The following is a 24379-nucleotide window of genomic DNA, read 5'->3' on the forward strand; positions in this document are numbered from 1 at the left end:
TTCTTTTCCCCCTAGAGATAAGAGTTATGCAATTTGGGAGTCTTTTAGATAGACCCACTGAAGGTGTACTCCAGTTGCCTCACCCTGCATCCCTGTTCAGCATGGAAGAAGCCAGAGCAGTTTGCATCCAGATTCCCTATCTGCAACTTGGGTAACTTCTTCAGAGGATGGTGTGATAAGAATAGGAGGTAGGAATTGGCTAGGCAGTTAGGGTTAAAAAGACCCAAGAGAAAAAGAGCCAGTTTCTTGGCTAAAACTCACAGTGTCCTTGGGCCTCTTAGTAAAGTACTCTATTCCAAAGTCCAAAAATGTCAAAAGTATTTGGGAGCTTTCATCTAATCCTTAAAAGATTTTAGGGTTACCTCTTCAGAGGAGGGGGGATGTTAGAGTAGCCAAAAGCTCCATAAAAAAGTAAAATCAAAGAAGAAAGATTTTGTACATGAAGTTATCAGCAAAAAGTGATGGGGAGATATGGAAGGAGTTGGAAGAGAGGGAGTGGGCATGGATTTGATCAAAACACCTTATATGAACATGTGAAATTCTCAATAAGTTATTAAAAAGAAACAGCTGTACCTTGCTTTTATGTTGCTAAACTCTTTGGGAAACACATGCTAATTGCTGGGAGGAGACATCACACTTCATTTCCATTCAGGCTTTTCCTACAAGTTCTTAGTACCAAGAGCCAAGAGCTGTAACAATTTACCCTAGGAGGGAACATAGAAAAGTATCCAAAACCTTTGTGTAGGACAGTATTAGAGTTATTTTGTGTTGGTTTTTAAAGTTCATGCATTGACATATTGGTGTATGTGGTAAAGCATTATATTTTAGAGACTACTTTCTTTTTGTTTGTGGACTTTTTGGTACAATATTATAATATTACAACTTGCATAGATAATCTGGCAGATGGTATTGCACTGGGGATTCCCAGACAAGCAAGCTTTAAAATAAATGCCTTTCCACTGGTGCAGGTTAAAATGCCAAGGAAATAACTGCAGAGAAGTTATTAAACACCACTTTTATTAGTAAACACCACTAGGAGATGGGGAGGTAGGGCGGATGGAAATATACTCAAGGATTAGTGTAGTGGTCCCCAAGTTTTCCAACTATCAAAAATTCTTCTTGTTTTTGTCTTTTTGAGACAGAGTCTTCCTGTCCCAGTCCTAGTCCCCAGCTGGCCTAGTACTCGATATATAGACCAGACCGATCTCAATTGCAGAGATCTGCCTGCCTCTGCCTCTGCCTCCTGAGTGCTGGGATTAAAGAAATATTTGAAATATTGAGAGAAATATTTGCCTGAAATTACTTTGTGTGTGTACAGGTACCTGTGCAGGTACATGTGATTGTGCATGGGCCTGTGGAGGACAGAGGTTGATAGGTGGGTGTCTGTCTGTCTCCATCTTAATTTTTGAGACAGAGTCTCACCAATTTCCTGGACTGGTTGACCAGCAGGCCCCAGCGAGCTTCCTGTCTCTGCCCCCAGCACTGGGATTACAGGTGCATTTCCGTGTCTGGATTTTTTTTTTTTTTTTTTTTTGGTCTTTTTGAGGCAGGGTCTCCCTGTAGTCCTAGCTGTCCTGGAACTCACTATGTAGACCAGGCTGGCCTTGAACTCACAGAAATATGCCTGCCTCTGCCTCCCAAGGGCTGGGATTAAAGACATGTGCCACCATGCCTGGCTTCACATCTGGATTTTTATACATATGATAGGGATCTGAACTCAGATCTTCATGCTTTTACAGCAAACACTTTACATATGAGCCATTTCTCAAGTCCCTTTTGCTTGTACTGTTTAAAAAAGATTTACTATATTTTAAAATTATGTATATATGTGTATGTCTGTATGTGGCTTTGTACACACGAGTGCAGTTGCCTGCAGAGCCAGAAGAGTGTGTCATGTGCCCTGGAGCTGAAGCTGCAAGTGGTTGTGAGCTGCCCAGTATGTGTGCTAGGAACCCAACTTGAGTCTTCTGCAAGGGCAGCATGAGCTCTTAACCGCTGAGCCATCTCTCCATCCCAAGTTATAATTTTAAACATTAAAACAAGGTGGAAGGTGAAGACCAGCCTCCAGTCCTCTGACCCCCACATTGTGGCATATGTGCATCTCTTCCCACCTACACTGCACAGATACAAGAAAATTTTTAAAAAACATTTATATCACATATAGGAAACTAAGTTAGGGATGTCCACAGTGGATTTGAGCTCCACTGAAGCCAAACTTGTCATCTGAATTTCCTAAACCACCAACGTTATTTTGAATTATAGTGACTGCAATGGGTTACCCTGGGACATTTAACCTATTCATAGAAGAAGTGTTAATTCCAGGAAAGAATCACATTTGAGCTACTTTGGTGTTAACATAGAAACAACTAAAACTCTAAAACTAAATATAGCTTGTGAGAGACTGTGTTATCTAGTGGTTGGCTTGGGACTTGGAGCCTGGAAAGTATTTGAAATCAGTGGTAATTTATGTCTTTGAGAATTCTGTATAATCTCTCTGATTGTCAATATCTTCCTATATGAAGGACCAGCTACTAGAATGTTTAGAGATAAATAGGCATCTAATGTACCTATGAGAAGTTTGATGCATTTTAGTGCTTATTAAATATTGTAGTTGTTGATATTGAACTTCATCCTTTCTAGATATAATAATTTTTGAAATAAATTATGATTCCAGAGCTGCATAGGTAAATCCTGCTTGAGATATAAAGGTTTATATTTTCCTTTATGGACATGCTTTGCTAGTATTTCCAATAGAACTTTTTGGTCAAGTCTTTTGTAATATGAATCCTATGTGAGTAGATTGGTTGTGGACTAAAAAAGTGCCAGTCTGGGGCAATAGTGTCAAAGCCATTTATGTGAGATGACTTGATGTCTTTGAAGTGTCACTACTCAAAGGTACACATTTCAGTACTCATGACTGACTGGTTGATTGATTGATTGATTGACTGACAGAAGTATCATTCTGTAGCCCAGGCTGGCCTTAAACTCATGGCAATCCTCCTGCCTTACTCTCCTGAGTCCTGGTATCATAAGTGGGAGCCACCACAACCAGCCACTCTTATTATAAATAGTTAACATTGTGATTTCTTTGCTATGAACAACATCAAAAAAAGATTTTATATATAAAATGTGAAGAGAAAGCACCCCAGGCTAGCCCAAAACTCACTATGTAGCTGAGGATGACCTTGAATTTATGATTCTTCAGACATCACCTCTCATATGTTGGGATTGCGGGTGTGTGCCATGATGCCCAGTTTATGGGGTGCTGGGGATCCAAACTCCAGGGCTTTGTACATGCCAAACACCCTACTAACAGAGTTATGCCCTCAAACCTGATTTGTCTGCTATTGTTCTAAAGATGTTATCTTTAGCCAGCTAGGTAAAATAAAAACACATTTAAACCAGATATGTCATATGGAAACTTACTACTATAGTAGCTTCTTAAAATATATTCGTATATAATATAAAAATACTTTAAATGTAGGTAGGTACTCTTTAATGGAGCAACAAGTCCCCTATCAGACACCTTAGGCTAGCAAATGAAAAACATAGTGTTGGGAATGGACTCCCTCTTTTGGACTTGTTGACCAGAGGGTTCCCATAGACCTTCAAACAATACTGGCTATTGCCATTGCCCTTTGTTACCTGCCAGTGCTTGATTATTAGACCCTATTGATGAAGACAATACATATGTTACACATGTGAGTCATAGAACAAACAAGGAGAAATCAAGGAAATCAAGCTGTTGCTGACCTCAAAGTGATGGAAGGTGCTGTGCATGCTACCAGAAGAGAAAAGTAGTTGTCAGCCTTACCCAGCTGTGAATGCTGCAAGCTGCAATAATGGCCTGTCCTGGCAAGGGAGGCCCTCTAGTGCAATAGTGGCACAAATGTTATGGGAACAACCAACCACTTTCTGCTTCTATTTAAGGCCCCCTTCACAAGACAGAGCCCATACCTGGCACTGTTAATCAGGGCCAAGAACCTGTAACTGAACAGGTCACAGGCTATATGGGAGAACCTGCTGCTACTATTTTGCTAAATGAGCACAATATGAAACTGACTTCTATTGATTTAGTGTTGTTCCCACAGATTAATGCATCTCTCAACTCTCACCAGAGAAGCTTCTTCTTGCAACTGAAGGTGATTAACACAGAGACCCACAATTTGTCAGTGTACAGACAATAAGAGACCATGGAGCATTCAGCCCTAAACGAGCATCTATATCACACCCTCTCCTCACAAGACTCAGGAATCATTTGAGAAGAAATGGTAGAAAAATTACAAAAACCGGAGATGGTGAATGACCATAAGGCAACATTTTTCTGGACACAACTGGGCAGTTGCACATATGAACCCACAACACCACTATGTGAGCATGGACAAGACCTGCTCCAGCTCAAACCAGACAAAAACTCAGTATGGGAAAGTGGACAAGAACCTGCAGCCATAGCTGAGACAATTGATAGCTGCTGGGAGAGGGAGAGTCAGTTTTCTTTAATGTGAATAATTCTGAATAGGTTGGCCAGGCTCCAGAGGATGGCCCTACACCTGTGAGCATTTGGGGAACACAAATCAACAGGCCTTTAAAAATAATAATAAAGGACATGCAGTTGATGGCTGGGTAGTAAGGTGGGAGTAGAAATGGGGATGGGGTTTAAATAAGATAAAAATGCATTGTATTAAATTCTCAAAGAATCAATGACATAGTTTTAAAAGAAACAAAAAACTAGGTATCTTTACCCAGTGACCTGTGATTTTTTTTATATGTATGAATGTATTGCTTGCATGTGTGTACATGTACCAATGTCGTGAGATGCCTGTGGAGGTCAGAAGACGGCATTGGAGCCCCTGGAACTGGAGATACAGATGGTTGTCAGTCGCTGTGTGGATGCTGGCAATCAAACTTGAGTCTTCTGTAAGTGCAGCCAGTGCTCGTAAGTACTGTGCCATCTCTCCAGACCTGATGTGTGATTTTTTAAAACAACAAATTTAGAAATATGAGAAACCAGTGGATTTGTACAGATATGATGGTGCTTAAAATAAAAAAATGGTGTTTACTTTTTAAAGTGGGACATTAAAAGAGACACAGTAACAGAAAGTAAACTCAGTGATAAAATAAGCAGAATATATTTTATATATAAAACCATGGAGGGGCTAATTTTTAAAAATGAAAATAAAGATAGCATATAATATCTTTTTATCATTGTGTATTATTATACACAATGTTTGTTAATGTTGCTGTGTGAAAATATAAAATTAATAAAACAACTAATTGGACTGTATTATACTACATAGTCTTGAAATAAATAATTGGAAGATAATTATGAACTACTTGTTAACTAAAAAACTAGGTGTTAACTGCTTATTAACTAGAAACTAGTTATTAAATAAACTGGCAAAATAGCTCTGCCATTTTATTTTGGAAACATAAGGGTTTTTAGTGTGTGTGTGTGTGTGTGTGTGTGTGTGTGTGTGTACCATGGAAGGCATGTGGAGGTCAGAGGAGAACTTACCGGGGTTAGTTCTCTTTTTCTGCCATGTGATCAGGTCATGGGGCTTGGTGGCAAGCACCTTTCCTTGATGAGCCAAAGTTACGTAAATAAATAATTTAGTAAATAGAGCATAGCATGGTTAAAAACCTCTGATGGGCAGTAGGACAGAAACAGCTGCATAAGCTCCAGACAGTTGGTGCAGGTGTTTAATGTCCATGACTATGTTGTAAGAGGGCAGTGGTTCAATCTGGAAGCAAAGTCGCTGTGCTTTGTTCCCTTCCTCACTGAGGGACCCAGATTTATAGATTGAAGCTGGTCCTTTTTCCATCTGTCTCCCTGCGTCATTGAGGATGCTTTGGGCAATGTCATTTCTGAAAATGGGCTGTGAGACTGGTTTGAGGAGGGACTAGTTTAATCAAAATAGATAAAAAGCCAACTTACACATATGGAGTTTGTAAGGATGGAATTTCCTATTTAAATGCATCTCCATCTAAGCAGCTAATTACTACCAAATGGAATCTATATAAACAGGAATATAGACAAATATTTTCTCCTCTCCACTTTTTAGAGACATATATTAACATTAAAGACTTAAAATATTTAAGGAAATATAATATAATTATAGTTCCACACTAATATGGTCACATTTCCCTGAGATTCTCTGTATTTTCAGCTATATCTTGTCACACTGCCTAATGTATATTTAAGAGTGTTTAATAACATTCTAATGCGGCTGTACCTGCTGAGATCAATTTTGACTCAAATGCCATTAAAACCTTTGCTGTTCTTCAGCAATTTCCTCTAAGTTAAAACATTCCCTACACGAAGGGTCATGGGGCTCAGGAATGATACAAACTTCCTGTCTGGGAAAGCTGAAACAAGACTCGTGAAGCCTCTCCCCAAGGTAATAGAAACCCTGAACTGCTGCCAGGGGAGGAGGCTCTGATTAGCAGAGCTGCCTGGAGGAGATTCTTGGACCTGCTCTTGTGTCAGAGAGCTCCAAGGTTTCAGCTTTGGGGGGTTATCACCTGTGTTGCGATGGGCTCTTTGGTGGTGCAGGTACGTTTGAGTCATCCCATGCTCCTGTAGGTAACCCCTTACCCATACTGCTGTAAGTAACCCTAATAAAATCTTATTGGTTCACCAAGTTGAACTTTGGTAGAATTGTTAGTTCGGTCTGTTGTAGGATCTCTATAGATATGTGTATGTTATGTCTCCTTAGGAATGTTGTCACACAACATATCTGCCATGGCCAAATTGTTATGTAGCATTCTTGTGAACAGTGGAACGCTTATGGTGTTGGGCAAAGGTGAAGTTAGAGAGACAGAATGGGAGAAACTGATTTTTAGGTAATGTTTTCCTTTTGACTGTGAACTGAAACGCACCTGTGATGAAGATTCTGCAAGGCTGATTGATTGAAACATCTGTACCTGTTGAGTGCTGGAAGGTTGTGGGTCTTTGGCCAAATTATCTTGGAATATCTTTAACTCTCTTAATAGCCACTTTTTGCTCACACTGTGATTGATCTAGCATTCTTGTGGCTATTAGGTAAGATCATTTTGGAGTGTACCAGAAGACCCTCCTCCTCAGTTTCCACCAACTCAAACACTGATAATGTTGTCTGATAGCATCTGAGGACTTCAGCAGGGAATTCCCCCTCTTTGCCTATTTGATGTTCCTACCAACGTATTTTAAAAATACCTTGATTTTAGACAATGAGAGAGATAAATAATGCCTAGCTAGTTTGAAAAACCAGAGGGAACCATATTAGTCCAACAACCTACTGACAAATTATACATACCAGATCAAGAAATATATGTCTAGGCAAGGTTTATTTGAGAACAATTGGTCTTTGCCCAAGCTTCATCTACATGGCACATGGTAATTAAAAGTACCAGACTGGTAGAAATAACCTTCTTGGATGTTTAACAGAGATACTTTGAGGCCTATACTAATTTGGTCAGAGGGACATAAAGAACAGTTTTGCTCCTTGCCCTCCTAGGTTGACTAGTTCCAGGGAATTATGAGCATCTCTCAAAATTTCCTGTAACTGTGCTGAACCACCTGTCCTCTTGATCAAGGAGGCCATGGAGACCCCACAAGATGAACTTGAACCAGTGTCAAGTCTACAAAAAGGAGGGTCAACACAGAGGAAACATTTCCTCCATGCTTCCAAGCGAAGCCAGCCATGGTCGAGCAGGACCTTTGACTTACCTTCACATAGGCGGAACTGGTAAAAGAAAAGAACCAGGGGCTCCTCCCAAGCCCATGTGACCCCTGAGGAACAGATTCTCAAATGGACTTAAGAGTAAAAATGAATTGGTTGATCTAGGCCAACTGTATGGCCTTAAACACCCAAAAGGAAAGTATAACCAAAGATTAAAGGGGCCAATATAATTTTTTAAGAGTCCATATGTACAGCCAAAGGCTACATAACAAGAAACAAAGCCAGACAGGGATACTTTCTTTTGAGTTGTTGACCAGGGTGGCCCAAGAGACTCCCAGATAGTAACCCAGCATAAAACTTGGGAAATGAACAGCAGACCCCAATCCTATCTAAAGGAATATTGACAACTGATTGCTGCTAGATGAGGAACAGCTGACCCTCCTAAAACAAAGACCTCTAGATAGGCTGGAAAAGTACTGGGGAATGGCTGGGGGTGCTGACAACACAGCAGACAGTAGCAGGGAAGCAGATATAAGGGCTCTAGTGGGGGGTGTTGGGAGGGTGCCATCTGGGAAGTGGGTATATAGATGAATAAGATGGTTTGGGATGTTCTGTGTGATATACAAACAAAAAAAAATCAACAAATTAAAAAAGTGAGTTATATTTGAAGAGGAAGCATAGAATTTATGTCATGTTAATTAATAGAGGTGATAAACATTACCATTGAAATCTACCATATGACTTTATATCCATATAAAGGTGCCAAAGATCTGAGCGCGACTGACCATGACTAGTAACAATCGGATACATACAGATTAGAGACACATATGCCAACATCCAAGTGTTATTAGCAAAAACAATGAGTCTTTCTGTAAGAAACAGTATATTTTAAAATGATATGGAGATCTTTTTCAAAGGTTAAAAACTCAATCAATTTTATGTCCTACAGGGTTTATACTGAGTTCAATATTGTATAACCGTATTAATTCAACTGTGAACCTAAAAATTTACAGCCACTTTTGAAAGAGATTTAGCTTTGCTGTGGAAAATTGTTGTTGAATATGTTAAAGCTATAATGAAATCCTTCTAAAAAATAAATACATAGATATTTATTTGAAAACAAAACAAACAAAAAGCCACCTTGATTTATGACTTTCTTTGTTCTGTTACTACAAAATCTTCATGAAACAGTTATCATGTTGGAACATGGTATTTGGGGTAACTTGACTATGTGCTAATGGACCATGATCACTCACATAAGTTTTCAAAATAAACTTTTCCTTATTGCCTTTGGGACATGAGCTGCATTTTTGCATTGGCATGACCAGAGAATTTCAAGAAAATCTTTCTAGAAAACAATACTAGTGATAGTTGATACTTTATTTACCAAATCAGAGCACTGCAAAGGAAGATTTGCTAAGAATTCTTTACTGGAGCTACTGTGGGTTTCCACAGTGGTTGGTGCTAGAGTCAAAGGTCTAACCATGCTGTCAGCATTGCGATGACTCTAAGGCTGCAAAGCTTTTGTATTTTTTGAGAAAAGTAGTGGCATATTTACAAAGTATGGAGGACCATAATGAAGAGTTTACTGGTGAGGGGTTTTCTCTGTCCACTGTGGGTAGAGAAAAGCAATGGATATTACACACACAAACATAAGGGACATACTTGAAAGCTTATGGCCGGGCAGGTAGTGGGCTCTAGGGAGAATCTACTACTGATGCTTTGCTAAGTGAATACTGCATTCTAAATACTTATCTTTTTGTGCATAGGTGGATGCAGTTCTCAAAATTAGTCAGACAAGCCTCTTTTAGCAGTGAGTGATAGTCAACTCAGAGACTCACTATTCATCAAAGGGCTGAGAATAAGGAGTGCTGAGTGCTGAGCCCTAAATGGACACCTCTCAGGGGCTCACACAGCACCATGGAGGAGGGAATAGGAAACTGAAGGAGCTGGAGGTTGGGAAGGAAAACTATAAAGTGCTGTTTTCAATGGTACGACATGGCTGTTGCAATCATAAATGCTCAGCAGCTGTGACCACCTGTGCAAAACACGAAAGCACACACACACACACACACACACACACACACACACACACAGAGGCAAGAGAGTAGGAGGAGGGCTGCTTGGGTAGAAGGGGGTCAGGAGAAGTGAGGGGTGATCCCAATATGTTGTGTATAGGTAGGAAACTGTCACAAACCAAAGACACATGGTGTATGAATAAAGACAGCTATTGTCAAGCTGTTGGACGAGCATTTATTGCAGCTTCAAAGCAGTTGATATTTGATCTTGGCTGAGATAGATCTTTTTGTTTAGATGCAAGTTTAGAAGTCACTCATCTGATGCATAGCTCAGCAACCTTTTTCCGTAAAGGGCAGCTGAAGATACCCGCTCAACTTGAGGACCATGCGACTCCTGTGAAGATCCTCAGCTCTGCTGTAGTGAGATGAAAACAGCTGCATGCAATGTGTAAATGATCATGGCTGTGTTGCAATAAGTCTTTATAAACACAGTAGGCAGGAGGGATTTGGACCTCGGGTCATAGTTTAGAAACCTCTGGTCCGTTCTCGTTTGCCCTTAGAAGATATGAGAAGTCCTTAATAGAGTTTAAGGAGAATAAACAATGGATGAGTTCTATTCCATCACAGTATAACCTTTGATGGAAACAACATTAATCCTTGTAATCATTGCTTTATTAGACTGTATAACTCCAGCCCCCAAGCACTGAAAAAGTGGCCTTGATATGTTTCATTTCTGTGTTCCCCATGAATGGCATAGGGCTCATCACTTAATATGTTTGTAGTAGGTACTTTATGTGAAGCATTAGGTATTTAAACACTTCTAGGGTGCTTTAAGTACAACTCAAATTCTGAAGAACATCTCTGCACACAGTGATCATTCTGTCCACAAATGTTCTACTTTCCTTTGGAAACATTCGCATTGTTGTAATAGAAGAAAATCTTTCACAGAAACCTTTTGTTTAGAGGTTCTGTGTAGTCAAAGACACAGACTAGATAGGTTTATGTCAAAGGACTCCTCAAAACAGCATCTTGAGAGCTAAAATCCAATTTGGAAGTGCTGTAAAGATTCTGCCGTCTGTGACCCTACAGAGACAGCCTGCGGGACAATGCCATAATGCATTCTACAAGTTTTTTGTGAGGGCAGTAAACATGGCTGAGGTTTCAAGTCTCCTTGAGGCTCCAATGACAACTGAGGGTGGGGGGACATGTTGACTGAAAACTTTTCAAAGAGAAAATGTCTCATTTCCTGGAAAATTTCTGTAGCCTTTGCTGAATAAAGAGAGGATACAGTTTCAGTGACAGCTGTCAGGGACAGTAAGCATGTTCCCTTCCGGGGATTCTCAGAGGTTTCCTACTAGTTTAATAAATTGGGACAATAAACAAGTACTTGTGAAATGTCATCATTCGTTTCTGCATCCATGTTTAGTGGATGGGTCCCGTTTGTCTTCTACGCCTCCACTTGGGAGCTTCCGTCTGTCTCAGAAAGGAGGAAATGCTACCAGCACTTGTCATGAGCAAACTTCATTTCAGAAATTTAAAATGTCCTCTCATTCCCTGAAAGAACAAGTGAACTGTGTGAAGCAACAACTGTAGAGGTATCAGACTCAGGACACAGAGGACAATGAAGCAGCAGAAATGGAAACACAGGTGAGGCCTGAGCATCTCATGTAGCCCAAGAAGTTCTAGGCTGCAGTTGGGCCTCGTTTCCTTCTGAGACTGAAACAGGAGGATTTAAGTCCAAGGCCTGCTTGAGCTACCTAGCAACATAGTCTGAAAAAACAACAAACCTTCAACGGACCAAAACCAAAGCCAAGACAAACAAACCTACAAACAAACAAAGGGAACTGAGTGTCTCAGGCAACAAAATCATCTAGAGCCCACAGGTGAGAACCTTGGGAGAAAACATTTGCTGCTTAAAGAAAGAGGCCTTGAGATCTTCCAGAAAACCCCAGAGAGACAGTGGAGTAGGGATTGCTGTGCAAAGACTGAGTAAGCAGCAGATCTGGGGCCAGGGAAGGAAAGACCTGAAGGGATTAGAAGGATTTATACAGGGTGATTAAACAACGCCAGAAGAGCTGCTATCCCTTAGGCTGGGAAATTTCACAGTTAATGGGCACTGCTTCTTGTCTCAGAAAAGTGGACTATGAGACACTTTTAAATATTTGAATATTTATGTAGAGATATAAAGACATTAAAGTCTACTAAAATAATGTGTAAGACGAAGCATATAGGGGTTTGGATTAATGTAACATTTGACATGACAGAAGAAATAATTGGCCAAGTTGAAGGTGTAATAACAGACTACCTAAAGTGAAAACCAGAGAAGGAAAAAGAGAGCAAGCAGTGAGCTACTGGATGACTTAAGACAGCTTGACATATGTGTCCTGAAATGTAGACGGACAGGAAAATCCCTCTGACAACACTGCGGCTGAAGAGCTGTCAAATTCGATGATGCAGTTCCATTAAGACAATAAAGTCAGCACACAATGAATAAAGAGCACTAGAGGCAATAATACAGAAGTTAGCACACACTTTTTTCCCCTTATTTAAATCTCTTAAGCATATGAGTAGCTTGGTGTGGTAGTGCATATCTGTAATCCTAGCACTTGGGAGGTAGAAATGGAGGATCAGGACTTCAAGGCCAGCCTCAACTTCATAGCAAATTCAACGTCAGCTTGAGATACCTAAGACCTGACTCAAAAAAACCAACCAAACAAACAAACAAAAAAACCCAACAAGACAAAACAATAACAAATGTGCTTAAAGGAAAATAAAAATCCCAGCACTCAGGAGGCAGAGGCAGGCAGATCTCTGTGAGTTCAAGGCCAGCCTGGTCTTCAGAATGAGTTCCAGGACAGCTGGGGCTACACGGAGATCCTGTCTCAGAAAGACTAAAAAACAAAGCAAAAAATATTTAAAAGAGTTTAGAGACCAGGAGGGGAGAAACTGAAGTACTTGATAAGTTCTATTGTATGTTATCATTACAAGGTACGCTGTTCTACCCTATAGTGCCAAATTATATCATACTATGTTAAATGTATCATACTGTTGAAAGTAGGCAGTGATAATTAAAAATGTAACAATAAAGCCTAAAACATTGAAATATGGAAACAAAAGTAGCTACTGTGATAGCACATAAGATGAATTCACAATAACTCTCAATAGAAAGTAGAAAAAGGAAGCAGAAGTCGATAAAGCAGATGGAAAGCATCATTCTGAAATAATCATGCTGTGGCCTCATTAATGTACATGGCATTTATGCCCCAACAAAACACAAGGAGAAGTTGGATCAAAATATGAGACCCCAAAGGACTACTGCCTTCAAAAATCCAATTTAAAATCAAATACAAAAATAGAATAAAAGAATAAGAAAGTCTGTAATTCTAAGATTAGTCAAAACAGTATTACTATCAAATAAACGAAAATTTGGAGGAAAGAATGTTACCGATGAAGGAATGAGCATTGTATAAAAATGTCATGCAAACTTGAAGTCTATTTACGAAGTTCAGAGCATTAAAATATATGAAACAAAAGCTGAGAGAGATGCAAGATGAAACAGACAAACCCATCAGTGAAATGAAGAGATTCTAGTGCCTTTCTCTGAGTAGGTGAAAGAATAATCACACAGAAAGTCAGGAAGCTTATGGAAGACTCAATAAGCATGCTAGGCGAACTCCATGGAACTGTTACTTCAGACACAAGAGCTGAATACACACATTTTCAAGTCAAAAGGATGATCTGCCAAGATATATTCTAGGTCACAATGAAAGTTGAACTGATTTTATAAGGATTTAAACTGTGCAAACTGTTTTGTGTAACCATAAAAAATTTAACTAGACATCTCAAAAAATCTCTGGAACAGCCTCAAATGTTTAGAAACTAAGACAATTCCATATAAATGCTGATTCAAGGAACCAGCTAAAAAGAAAATTAGGGAATATTTTGAATTAAATAATTGTGAAAGCAAAACATAAAGTGATTTTATTAGGAGAAAGTTCTCAAATCGGTGAGCTCAATTACTTTCTAAGAAACTAAAAAAGAAAAAAAGGAGAAGAAAACAATGAGACAAAATGAACAGAAGGAAGTACACACATTTCAGAACACAAACCAGTGGTTCTTTGATAAAGCAGAGTAAGAAACTTCTAGATGGACCAACCAGGAAAAAAGAAAAGAGATAAATTAATTACCAAATATATCAATGAAATGAAGGAATCGCTATTCATTCCAGAGCTACTACAAGGAAAACTTAGGAATATTTGTGAATAATTTCCTGTTCAAATAGTCACCGATTTAGAAGAAATGAACAAAATATATAATTACAAATCTCATTTTGCGAGAAATACAAAACCAGAACAGCCCTATATTTGTTCAAAATATTGAATTTGGAATAAAAAATATACTCATAAAGAAACTTAGATCCAGATGGCTTCACCGGTGAATTAGCCTAAATATTTAAAGAAATAAATTCTATAGAAGTATCTCTAGAAAAACCAAAGAAAGTGGAATCATTCCCAACTCTTTCCATGAGGTCAACAAAATTCTTATTCCCACCCCAGGTTTTCAGAGAACTTACAAACATTGCTCATAAGCATATATAAAAACTATAAAACAAACTATTAGCAAACCCAAATCAACAATAAATGATCACGGTAATGTGGTATGGGTAAGAGGGTAATATTTGAGTAATACAAGTCTGGTTTACTCTAAAAAACTAGACAATGTAATTCACAATACTAACAAACAATAAAAGAAAATAAAACATAGGGCTATCTCAGTATACACAGAAAAGGCATTAAACCAAATCCAACATCCTTCCAGAAAAATACTCTTAGTAAGGAGGTCTTTGTAAGAAAAAGAACATCTTGAAGCTGATGGAGGCAGTTAGGAAAGTCCGAAGTAAACTTAGGAAAAGGCTGAATGATACCACTTGAGGTCAGGAACCAAATAACCATGTTTATACTCATATTTCTTTCGCATTGTATAGGAGCTTCTCACCAGGGCAGGAAGACATGGACATGAAAGAAAAGCTAATGTTGGAAGGAAGGATGAAAGGAAGGAGAGAGGGAGGAAGGAAGGGAGGGAGGGATGACACAAAGATGAGGAAAAGAGGGAAGGGAAGAAGGAATTTCAGGCAGAAATTCTTCATAAATATTCTCAATTAAAATTTCTGTGTGTGTCTGTGTATGTACATGTATATGCAGGTGTCCATACTCTCAAGCCTCTTCATAAATGTCTTTAGAAAATTAAAGAACAAGGAATATTACTTGTTTCTATTAAGCCAATAATATTATTTCACACATGACATGCTCATGTTTTAAGAAATCTCATGGAATTTACAAAAATAAGACCAAAGTAAAAATCAAACAAGCAAACAAAACAAAAGCATAAACAAAACCCCACTAACCCTAATAGAACCAGTAAATGAATTCGGTAAGGTTGCAAGTCACTGCACCACCACTGCTCAGACTTCTACACATTAGCCATAAACAGGTGGGAATTTAAGTGAAGAAATACCTTTAAAAAGCATCAAATATTAAAAATAGAAAACCATCAAATTTTAGCTGAATGCTTAGAAACCGGAACTCTCACATCATCTTGATAGAAACATAAAAATTTAGAAATACTTTGGAAACTTTCAGTTTCTTAAAATGTTGGCACATACTTGACATGTAACCAAAGAACATAGGACATGCATCCATAGGAAGATTTCTGAGTCAGTGTTCATGAGAGCATAATTTTAACAGTAAGACATTGGAAACCACCTTAGTAATTATTGGCACATGAATGGATAAACAAATTATTGTTTAACCATACAGCAGAATACTAATCAGCAATAAATCAGAACTCTTGCTCCACACATAACATAAATTCATCACACATATGCTGAGTGAAACAAGCCCATTAAAAAATTATGTGTAGGAATGTCTTTTATAAACTGGATAGAATCAGGACTAACGTCTTTTAATTAGCCTTGACATTAAAAAGCTAATGCAAACATTCTGAGCCACACTGTGCTTTTGTGACCCTGATCTTCATCCCTTGGAACATCAATTTGCTGCTCCACCCCAGATAGTGAATGAATGTGGGTGTGCTTGAGGATGAACAAAACAGAGGGTGGAAAGGCACCACATTTTCAGCGAAAACAGTGAAGATTGAGAAGAATGCTTCACATTCTATGTATGAGCTGTTGTAGGCCTAGGGGTAGATAACAGGACAAGATTGTCTGATAAGATGAGGTTGAAACCTCTGCAATTGAACCTGGAGAAATAGTTTTGAATAAAATTGTGGGTTCTCTACATCACAGTACCGGAGACATCTAGGGGAACAGATTCCCTCCGAGTTCAGGCCACTCTTGTAACTAAAGAATCTAGGTGCAGCTGTAATGTTGCATGGTAATGCTGCAATTATGCCCTATATGATTTCATTTATGTAGAATTTAAAAAAAAAAACATTTTTAAGGGCTAGGAGAGATGGCTCAGTGGTTAAGCACACTGGCTGCTTTTGCAGAGGACGAGGGTTTGATTCTCAGCACTCACATGGTGGCTAACAACCATCTGTAACACCAGTTCCAGGGGAATCCAAGGCCCCCTTCTGACCTCCATGGGCATTGCACAACATGGGTGCATTTACACACATGCAGGTAATACACTCATACACATAAAATCAAAATAATGAAATGTTTAAAAAATTAAAAATTACTTTTAAAAACATACTTTATGTATAGCAATATAATCTATGTACTAAATTATACATAATAATCTAATATATTGTTTTAATATATTTTTATTAACTCTGAGAGTTATACATCTGTAAAATATATTTTCATCACCCACTCTTCCCCCTAACTCCTCCAAGATCCAACCCCTTCCCCATTTCCTCCCAACTTCATACCTTCCATTTTTTCACTGAAATTGAGTTTTTATACAAAATGTCTGTAATGTCTAGAAATACAACAGCTAAAACTTAATGTGCTCAATAGGCAAGTAGACAGTGACCTGCAGGAGCAAGAGCAGTGAGCTACCAGTCTGGTACTCAGACTATGTCAGCAGCGCAAAATCACCTGTGTGCCTCTTATGTATAGTCTCTATGTGCAGATTTACAGTGACTAACATAAAAGCCAGAACAACAGGAAAGGGAAGGAAAAGAGACAAAAACACCATCCCAAACCTCAGAAATGAACATACACTTAAGAACACAGTGATGAAGACTTTTGGAGGCAAAATTTTCACAGTTCTTAAAATGGGAAGTCTTCAGAAGTTCTTTAAATTCAAAAGCTAAAAAAACACTGAAGAGGCAATGGTCACACTGGCTTGGAAGAGCTGCTGCCCATCACGAAGATGACAATCAGTCCTACTGTCAAAACACAATGAAGCCCGGAGCCTGGAGAACTGGAGAGGCGGCTAGCGGGGGCTGTTGTCACAGATTTTACAAACTCATGCTGGGTTGCCATCCTGAACCAGCAGGCCCAGCTACTGCTCCTCCTGGCTGATGCTGAGGTTGCCTTTCTGCCCCTCCAGTTCATCTGCATTGACCATTGATGGGCCAATGGCAACATATTTGGTTCCATGGAATTGCAGCAAATGTATCTGCACATGAATCTATATTCACCTCTGCACTTCTGCACAGGTAAGGGAAATTGCCTCCTGTTTTAAGGTGAGCTCTCCGAGCATTGGGATATAGTTTGTACATTTCTTCCTTGGCTTCAGTTGAAAGTGCACTCTCATCAAACACATCCATGATGGTTACAGGGATGTTCCGAATTTTATGAGGTTCCACATAAGAATTCTGACAGTTGAGGGTTAGTCTTGAAGCCAGTTCACTCTGACCCAAACACTCCAACCTGTCCACCAAAAAATAAATGGCATCAGATATCATAGGGTCCACTGGGCCATGTGGAGAGCCACAGCCTCCGCCGCCATTACAAGATGGCGCCGGTATCCGGACCTTCTTAAAAGTAAACATCCTGCCACACCCATAAGGGGCGTGCACAAGAGCCTGCTTTCCCCCGCCTCCTCCCGTGGCGTGATCTCCAGCAACCAATCCGCTTCTTATGATCTCCAGCAACCAATCTGCTTCTTATACGTCATAAATGGGACCTTTGGGGCATATATAAGCAACAGCTCTCCCACTTCTCGGCGTCTTTGGTCTTCAGTCTTCAAATAAACTGCTGCAGAAGGATCCTGACTTGTCCTCCCGCGTCGTTCTTGCCGGCGAGACGGAAAGCGGTCGGGGACAGCTGGTGCCGAGACCCGGGACTTAACATCGCTGGCGCCGCCCAAAGACCCCTCCAATACAGGAGGAGGATTCAGAACTGCAGGTAGGTTCGGAGAGGTATGGATGTTGTGGAGATTGCTGGAATTGTTTTTGCCTTGATTATGGGAGCCTTTGTAATTCTGCTTCTTACCCTATGCCTCCACGTGGGTTACTGTCAGGAAGTTATGGAGGAAGGGCAAATGGTTCTAGAGGATCTCCAGGACAGCCTATCAGAAACCGAACGAAGTGAAAGGATGGGAGCACGTGCAAAAGAAAATAGGGCCCAAAGTGAAAATGGACCTATGATGCACAGGTTTTTCCCAGGTTATTTACTACCACCCTTAAAGACGATCTAGATGCAAATACAACGGGGCCATGCATTGAATTATATAATCAATCTTCTGCAGGCAAATGGTCGGGTACCTATGATGGATTTGGAAGAAAAGAATATAGACAGGGAACAAAGTACATAGCTAATGTTACAGCTATAATAGGGTGGAGGCCATATTGGGATAAAGAATCAAATAAAACTAAGCAACCTAAAATATTCCCCTCATGCGAAGGAGAAATAGGGGCTGACACTATTCCCTCCTGGACAGGATGCCAGGCCAGAATAACAGCTTTCTTAAAAGATAAAAAATTCACATGGTCACCCCCAATGGGAGATAATTTCACTCAAGACTCCTTATAAGAATTTAATATTCATCCCTTTGATGCATGGTTGCTTTGTGGAATAAATGGGAGTTGTATAGACCTCCTCCCCATGCTATATATCAAAGAAGGCAAATATTTGATAACAACATTGATTTATGATTGGGTCGGGGACGTGCACAAAGGATCCATGAAGTGGGGGATAAAGACGGAGAAGATAAATATCCTGAAGGAAGAGGAGTTTCCTCCTACTCCAGTCTGCCTTTGGCCCCCATTTATTTGGATTGTCAGCAAGACATATAATCAATCCATAGAGATGTTAAATTGTTCTTTAGATGAATGTGCTTATACCCCCTGCTGGAATGCTTCTATTTACCCTGTTGCCATTGCTACCCGCATGCCTCGATATATACCTGTGCCTGTAGCCATGCCAGGTACCCTATCTTTATTTAGGCATAAAAGAGATTTTGGCATATCTGCCGCCATTGCAGTCATCATTGCAGGAGCAGCAATTACAGGGGCTACCGTGGCATCCGCCATGACATTATCCGCATTGGTGCAGACAGCCACTTCAGTGTCTGCTGCTCTAGATTATCAAGCCTCTGCTAATATGCAGCTCCAAGGAGGTTTAATGCTAGTCAATCAAAGAATTGACCTCTTGCAAGAACAAGTGGACATATTATGGCAATTAGCACAATTGGGATGTGAACAGAAACTCCCAGGCCTTTGTATCACTTCTATCCAATATGGTAATTTCACCCTTGCTGCTAACCTCTCTAGAAGTCTTTCACAGCATTTGAAGCTCAACTGGAGTGCAGATTTCGAAGATACCTTAGCAAAATTAAGGGTAGCCATCATCCAGATCAATTCTACGCGAATCGATCTCTCGCTAACAGAAGGATTGGGCTCCTGGATCCAGTCTGCTATCTCCTACTTCAAGGAATGGGTGGGGATGGGAATGTTTGGATTCTTTATAATTTGTGGGATGCTCTTTGTGTTATGGTTGGTCTGCAAAATGAAAATAAGATCTAATAAGCAAAAGGCAGTTGTTGCACAGGCCCTCGCAGCGCTAGAGGCCGGATCACCCATAGATATTTGGCTTGAGATACTTAGATAATCAATATATATATACAGGTCGCTGCATTCTGTTGCTTTGCACCATTTGGGGTGAAGACCCATTGCACAAATGAAGAACAGGATTCTAGCAGTTCAAAGGGAATGTCGAGCAAAGCATCGCAGTAGATGATACATAGATGTTATCATCTATGAGAATATGCCTAATTGCACAGAGGTCGGGATGCATGAACCTCTCTCTCGTAAAAGCTCCCTTCAGTGTTTAGGGGCCACTCTGCACCCTACAGAGAGATTAGGCCTCTATTCTCTTCCCTAAGAAATGGCGTGTTTTTAAATAAAAAAAAGGGGGAACTTGGGGAGACCCACAGCCCCCGCCGCCATTACAAGATGGCGCTGGTATCCGGACCTTCTTAAAAGTAAACATCCTGCCACACCCATAAGGGGCATGCACAAGAGCCTGCTTTCCCCCGCCTCCTCCCGTGGCGTGATCTCCAGCAACCAATCCGCTTCTTATGATCTCCAGCAACCAATCCGCTTCTTATACATCATAATGGGACCTTTGGGGAATATATAAGCAACAGCTCTCCCACTTCTCGGCGTCTTCGGTCTTCAGTCTTCAAATAAACTGCTGCAGAAGGATCCTGACTTGTCCTCCCGCGTCGTTCTTGCTGGTGAGACGGAAAGCGGTCGGGGACAGGGCCAGAGGAAAATTTTCCAAGAACTATTTTCTTGAGCATAAATGCTGGCATTAGTCAAAAGCTGTTTGCAGTCCAAGTTTGGTTGAAGATAGAGGTGTCACTGAAGGCATTGCAAAGGATGAGGGAATGGACTCTAGGAGACTTGTGGGTGTATTCAGAAAATTGCCTCCCAAAGAAGCCCCAAACAGATAAATTTTATCCAACTCTAAGTGGTCTAAAAGTTTTCTGAATCCATCACAGAATTCAAGATGGTCCCAATAAACTGGATACTGCAAAGCTATAACCTGGTAACCCCATCCAGTCAAGGCCAAAATACATCTGCAGTTCCACTGACAGGGGAAGAAATATGAGAGGACACAGGATGCTTCCGGGACAGGCATCGTAGAGTGACCATATCTTACTGTCATGATCATCTACAATAATCTTTTTAAGAGGTACTGTACTCCTAAACCAGTTATAATCAGGAGAGACTTTGATCTCTCCTATGGTTAGCTGAAATGGAAGTTAACCCTGCTGTAGCTGCCCCCCTCCCCCTGCCAGTCCCTTTCTCTCCAGCTGAGGCAGCTCTCTGTTGCAGTTCGGCGCGCAGGTGCAGGAGGAGGGGCGCACACATAGGGCGGGCGGGCACGGTGGGAAGAGGGGTGTGGGGCAGGGCGCGCTGTCGAGCAGCCTTGGCCGCCGCCTCCCAGCTCAGGAACCCTGGGAGCCGCCCTCCATTTTTTTTATAACTCACCAAGTCCAATTTGTACTAGCCATATACATATAGGTGTGGGAATGTGGTTGACTTATCAGGGGCCAAATGTCAAAGAAAACCAACCCTCCTCCAGAAACCATCAGCTGTCACCATGAGTGTGGCAGTGCTGGCACGTCCAGAGGACACTCTCATTTTAGTCCTCCCCAACCTCTGGGCCCTACAATCTTTATTCCCCTGCTTCTGAAATGGTCCCTGAGCCTTGCCTGAGGATATGTGTTATGGACGTCCCATTTGTGGCTGAGCACTCCACAGACACTTCTGCAATTTAACAAAATTTGAGTTTCTTTCTTAACTGCCATCCACTTTGCAAAGTAGCATCTCTCATGAGGCCAGAGAGCTGCATACAAATAGTAGGTTCTTTTAAATCATTAAACAGATTGAGGAAGACACCAAGAGATGGAAGGACCTCCCATGCTCATGGATTGGAAGAATTAATATTGTGAAAATGACCATCCTACCAAAAGCAATATATAGATTCAATGCAGTCCCAACCAAAATCCCCATGACATACTTCACAGAATTAGAAAAAAAAATCCTTAAATTTATATGAAAGCACAAAAGATACTGAATAGCCAAAGCAACCCTGAACACAAAGAGCAACACTGGGGGGATTACTATAGCAGGTCTCAAAGTCTACTGCAGAACTATATTCATAGAAACAGCATGGTACTGGCACAAAAATAGAGACATAGATCAATGTAACATCATTGAAGGCCCAAACCCAAGTACACTCAATTTCAGCCACCTGATATTTGACAAAGGTACCAAGAACACACAATAGAGGAAAGACAGCATCTTCAACAAACGGTGTTGGCAAAACTGGATCTCCACTTGTAGAAGAATGAAACTAGATCCTTATCTTTCACCTTGCACAAAAACCAACTTCAAATGGATCAAAGACCTCAATGCAAAATGGGAAACCCTGAAAATATTAGGAGAAAATATTGGCAGTAACCTGCAAGATATAGGTGTAGGAAAGGATTTTCTAAGTCGGATACCAGTTGCTCAGGAATTAAGGTCAATTAATTAATTAACAATCAACAAGTGGGACCTCATTAAACTAAAAAACTTCTGTACAGCAAAATACACAAAGAAACGAAAAGAAAAGCCACAGAGTGGGAAAAAAAATCTTCACCAGTGATATATCTGACAGAGGTTTAACATCCAGAATATATAAAGAACTTAAAAAACAAAGAAACAGGAAAGCAAATGACCCAATTAAAAGATGGGCTAAAGATCTAAAGAGAATTCTCAAAAGAAGAAATAAAGATGGCTAAGGAACATCTTAAAGTGTTCAACATCATTAGTAACTAGGGAAATGCTTTATCCCAACTAGACTGGCTAGAATCAAGAGAACAAATGATACCAAATGCTGGTGAGAATGTGGAGAAAGGGGAACTCTCATTTACTGCTGATGGGATTGCAAACTCGTGCAACCCCTATGGAAAGTAGTGTGGAGAACTCTTAAAAATTCTAAAAATCAACCTACCATATGACCCATTATACCACTCCTTGGCATATACCCAAAGGACTCATCCTATTGTAGAGACACTTGTACAACCATGTTTACTGCTGCTCTTTTCACAATAGCTAAGAGATGGAAGCAACCTAAGTGTCCCTCAGTTGATAAGTGGTTAACAAAACTGTGGTATATTTACACAATGGAGTTCTATTCAGCAGTAAAGAAAGATGAAATCATGAAATTTGCAGGTAAGTGGATTATACTCAGCAGTACAGAAAGATGAAATCGTGAAATTTGCAGGTAAATGGATGGAACTAGAAACTGTTATACAAAGTGAAGTAACACATACTCAGAAAAAAAAACAACAACGTATGTTCTCCCTCAAATGTGGATTCTAGCACCAAATCCTTTTAAATGATGCTGTAGAGCAGTCTCTTCTTGCGTCAAATAACTGCCATCATCATGACTTCAGCTTTGCCTGATTACTAAACATCATCACATTTGGGCTTGTTGATGGTTGTGCTCATTCATTAAAGGAGGGGTAAGCAGGGTCAATGGACCCTCACCAGAGTTTATAGCTACTCTTCCCAGCCAACTGTATGTAATTTGGCTCAAATCACACGTGATCGCCTGGATTTGAAGAGAGCTAAAGTATAGAATCTGGGGAAGGCTAGGAAGAGAAGGCATGACACATGCTTGGTAAAGGCTTTCCAGTGTGCGTACCCTCACAACTCAGCAAGTCCTCAGTCATCTCTGTAAGTAAGCTCAGTGAATTCATTGGTTCCTCAGGAAAACTTTAATCAAACATTGGTTTGATACTGGAACCTTAGAAGAGGATAAGCATTGCTTAGCATTCCCGGGGAAAACAATTCTCACAACAGATGGAAATTTTATTTGTTCATTTTATTATGTCCATAATTATTAAAAAAAAAAAAAAAAGAAAATGAGAATGTAAAAGATGTTAAAAAGATGTGGGAATGGAGACATTTTCTGTTGCAGGTTCTCCTCAGGCCAGCTGTGAAGACCCTAACCTGGATCGGGTCCCCTGCTGATTGGGGGGGTAAGAGGCGTGGGGTCATGACACACAGACCCCAGGAGTCAGGTAGAAGCAAGCACTAGGCGAGGTGCTGCAGACTCATTTAATGCAGGAGGAGGCACACCTTATATCTCCCTTTTCTCCGCCCCCAAGTCCCTTTAGTCAGCGTATCGTTTTCTGATTGGTCCACGCCATGCAGTCTGTCAGCAGTCACTGGGCTCGCGAGCAGGGTATGGAGGCATGGGCTCCTTTTGGTGGGCTATTTGTGGACCAAGAAGTGAAACCAGGGCTCTGGGTCCACGGCATCTTTGGAGGCCTCCTGCTACATTTCAACCCTTTTTCTTTAAAAATGACTATCCAGTGAGAGCCTGTAGCCAGCTCTGCCTTGGGATGACCCCAGGATCATGGACTGTGCCTGTCTTAGGTTGTCCTATTCGGGCATGAACCTTACCCATCATTGGAGCATGGACATACATGGCTATGTCCTGGCTTAGGTTGATTCAGCCCAACAGGATCTTACCTGTCTTTGGCTACCAGCCCTCCAAGGGGTATCATCCCACGGGATCAGTTGAGGTGGGGAATTATCTGCAGTAGGCCTTGTACATTTGTGCAAGCCAAGTCTGTCAGGGTGCATAGGGCAGGTTGGAATCATCTTCGTGTAGTGCTCTGAGGGCCTGATACACAGAGTGATTGAAATTTTTCTAACTGCGGGAATGAAGAACAAGGCATTTAAGAAACAGAAAGAGAATAATTATGCCTGTCAGGAGTAGGT

At 40.5% G+C, this 24379-nt stretch overlaps 1 protein-coding gene across 1 annotated transcript; it reads left to right on the forward strand.

The window, feature by feature from the left end:
• The first annotated feature begins 18236 nt into the window (after positions 1-18236).
• Positions 18237-19731, forward strand: LOC115067930. Its single transcript, XM_029557136.1, has 2 exons — positions 18237-18560; positions 18918-19731. Exon 2 carries the CDS (start codon positions 18981-18983, stop codon positions 19698-19700), a length of 720 nt encoding a protein of 239 aa, XP_029412996.1. The 5' UTR covers positions 18237-18560; positions 18918-18980; the 3' UTR covers positions 19701-19731.
• Positions 19732-24379: the final 4648 nt, after the last annotated feature.

This window comes from Nannospalax galili, unplaced genomic scaffold, assembly GCF_000622305.1.
Source record: "Nannospalax galili isolate Female #2095 unplaced genomic scaffold, S.galili_v1.0 scaffold487, whole genome shotgun sequence".
Taxonomy (NCBI): Eukaryota; Metazoa; Chordata; class Mammalia; order Rodentia; family Spalacidae; genus Nannospalax; species Nannospalax galili.

What these genes read in the sequence shown, in the direction of transcription:
- LOC115067930 (XM_029557136.1), top strand. Translation starts at nt 18,981, where the DNA reads ATGCCTCGATATATACCTGTGCCTGTAGCCATGCCAGGTACCCTATCT.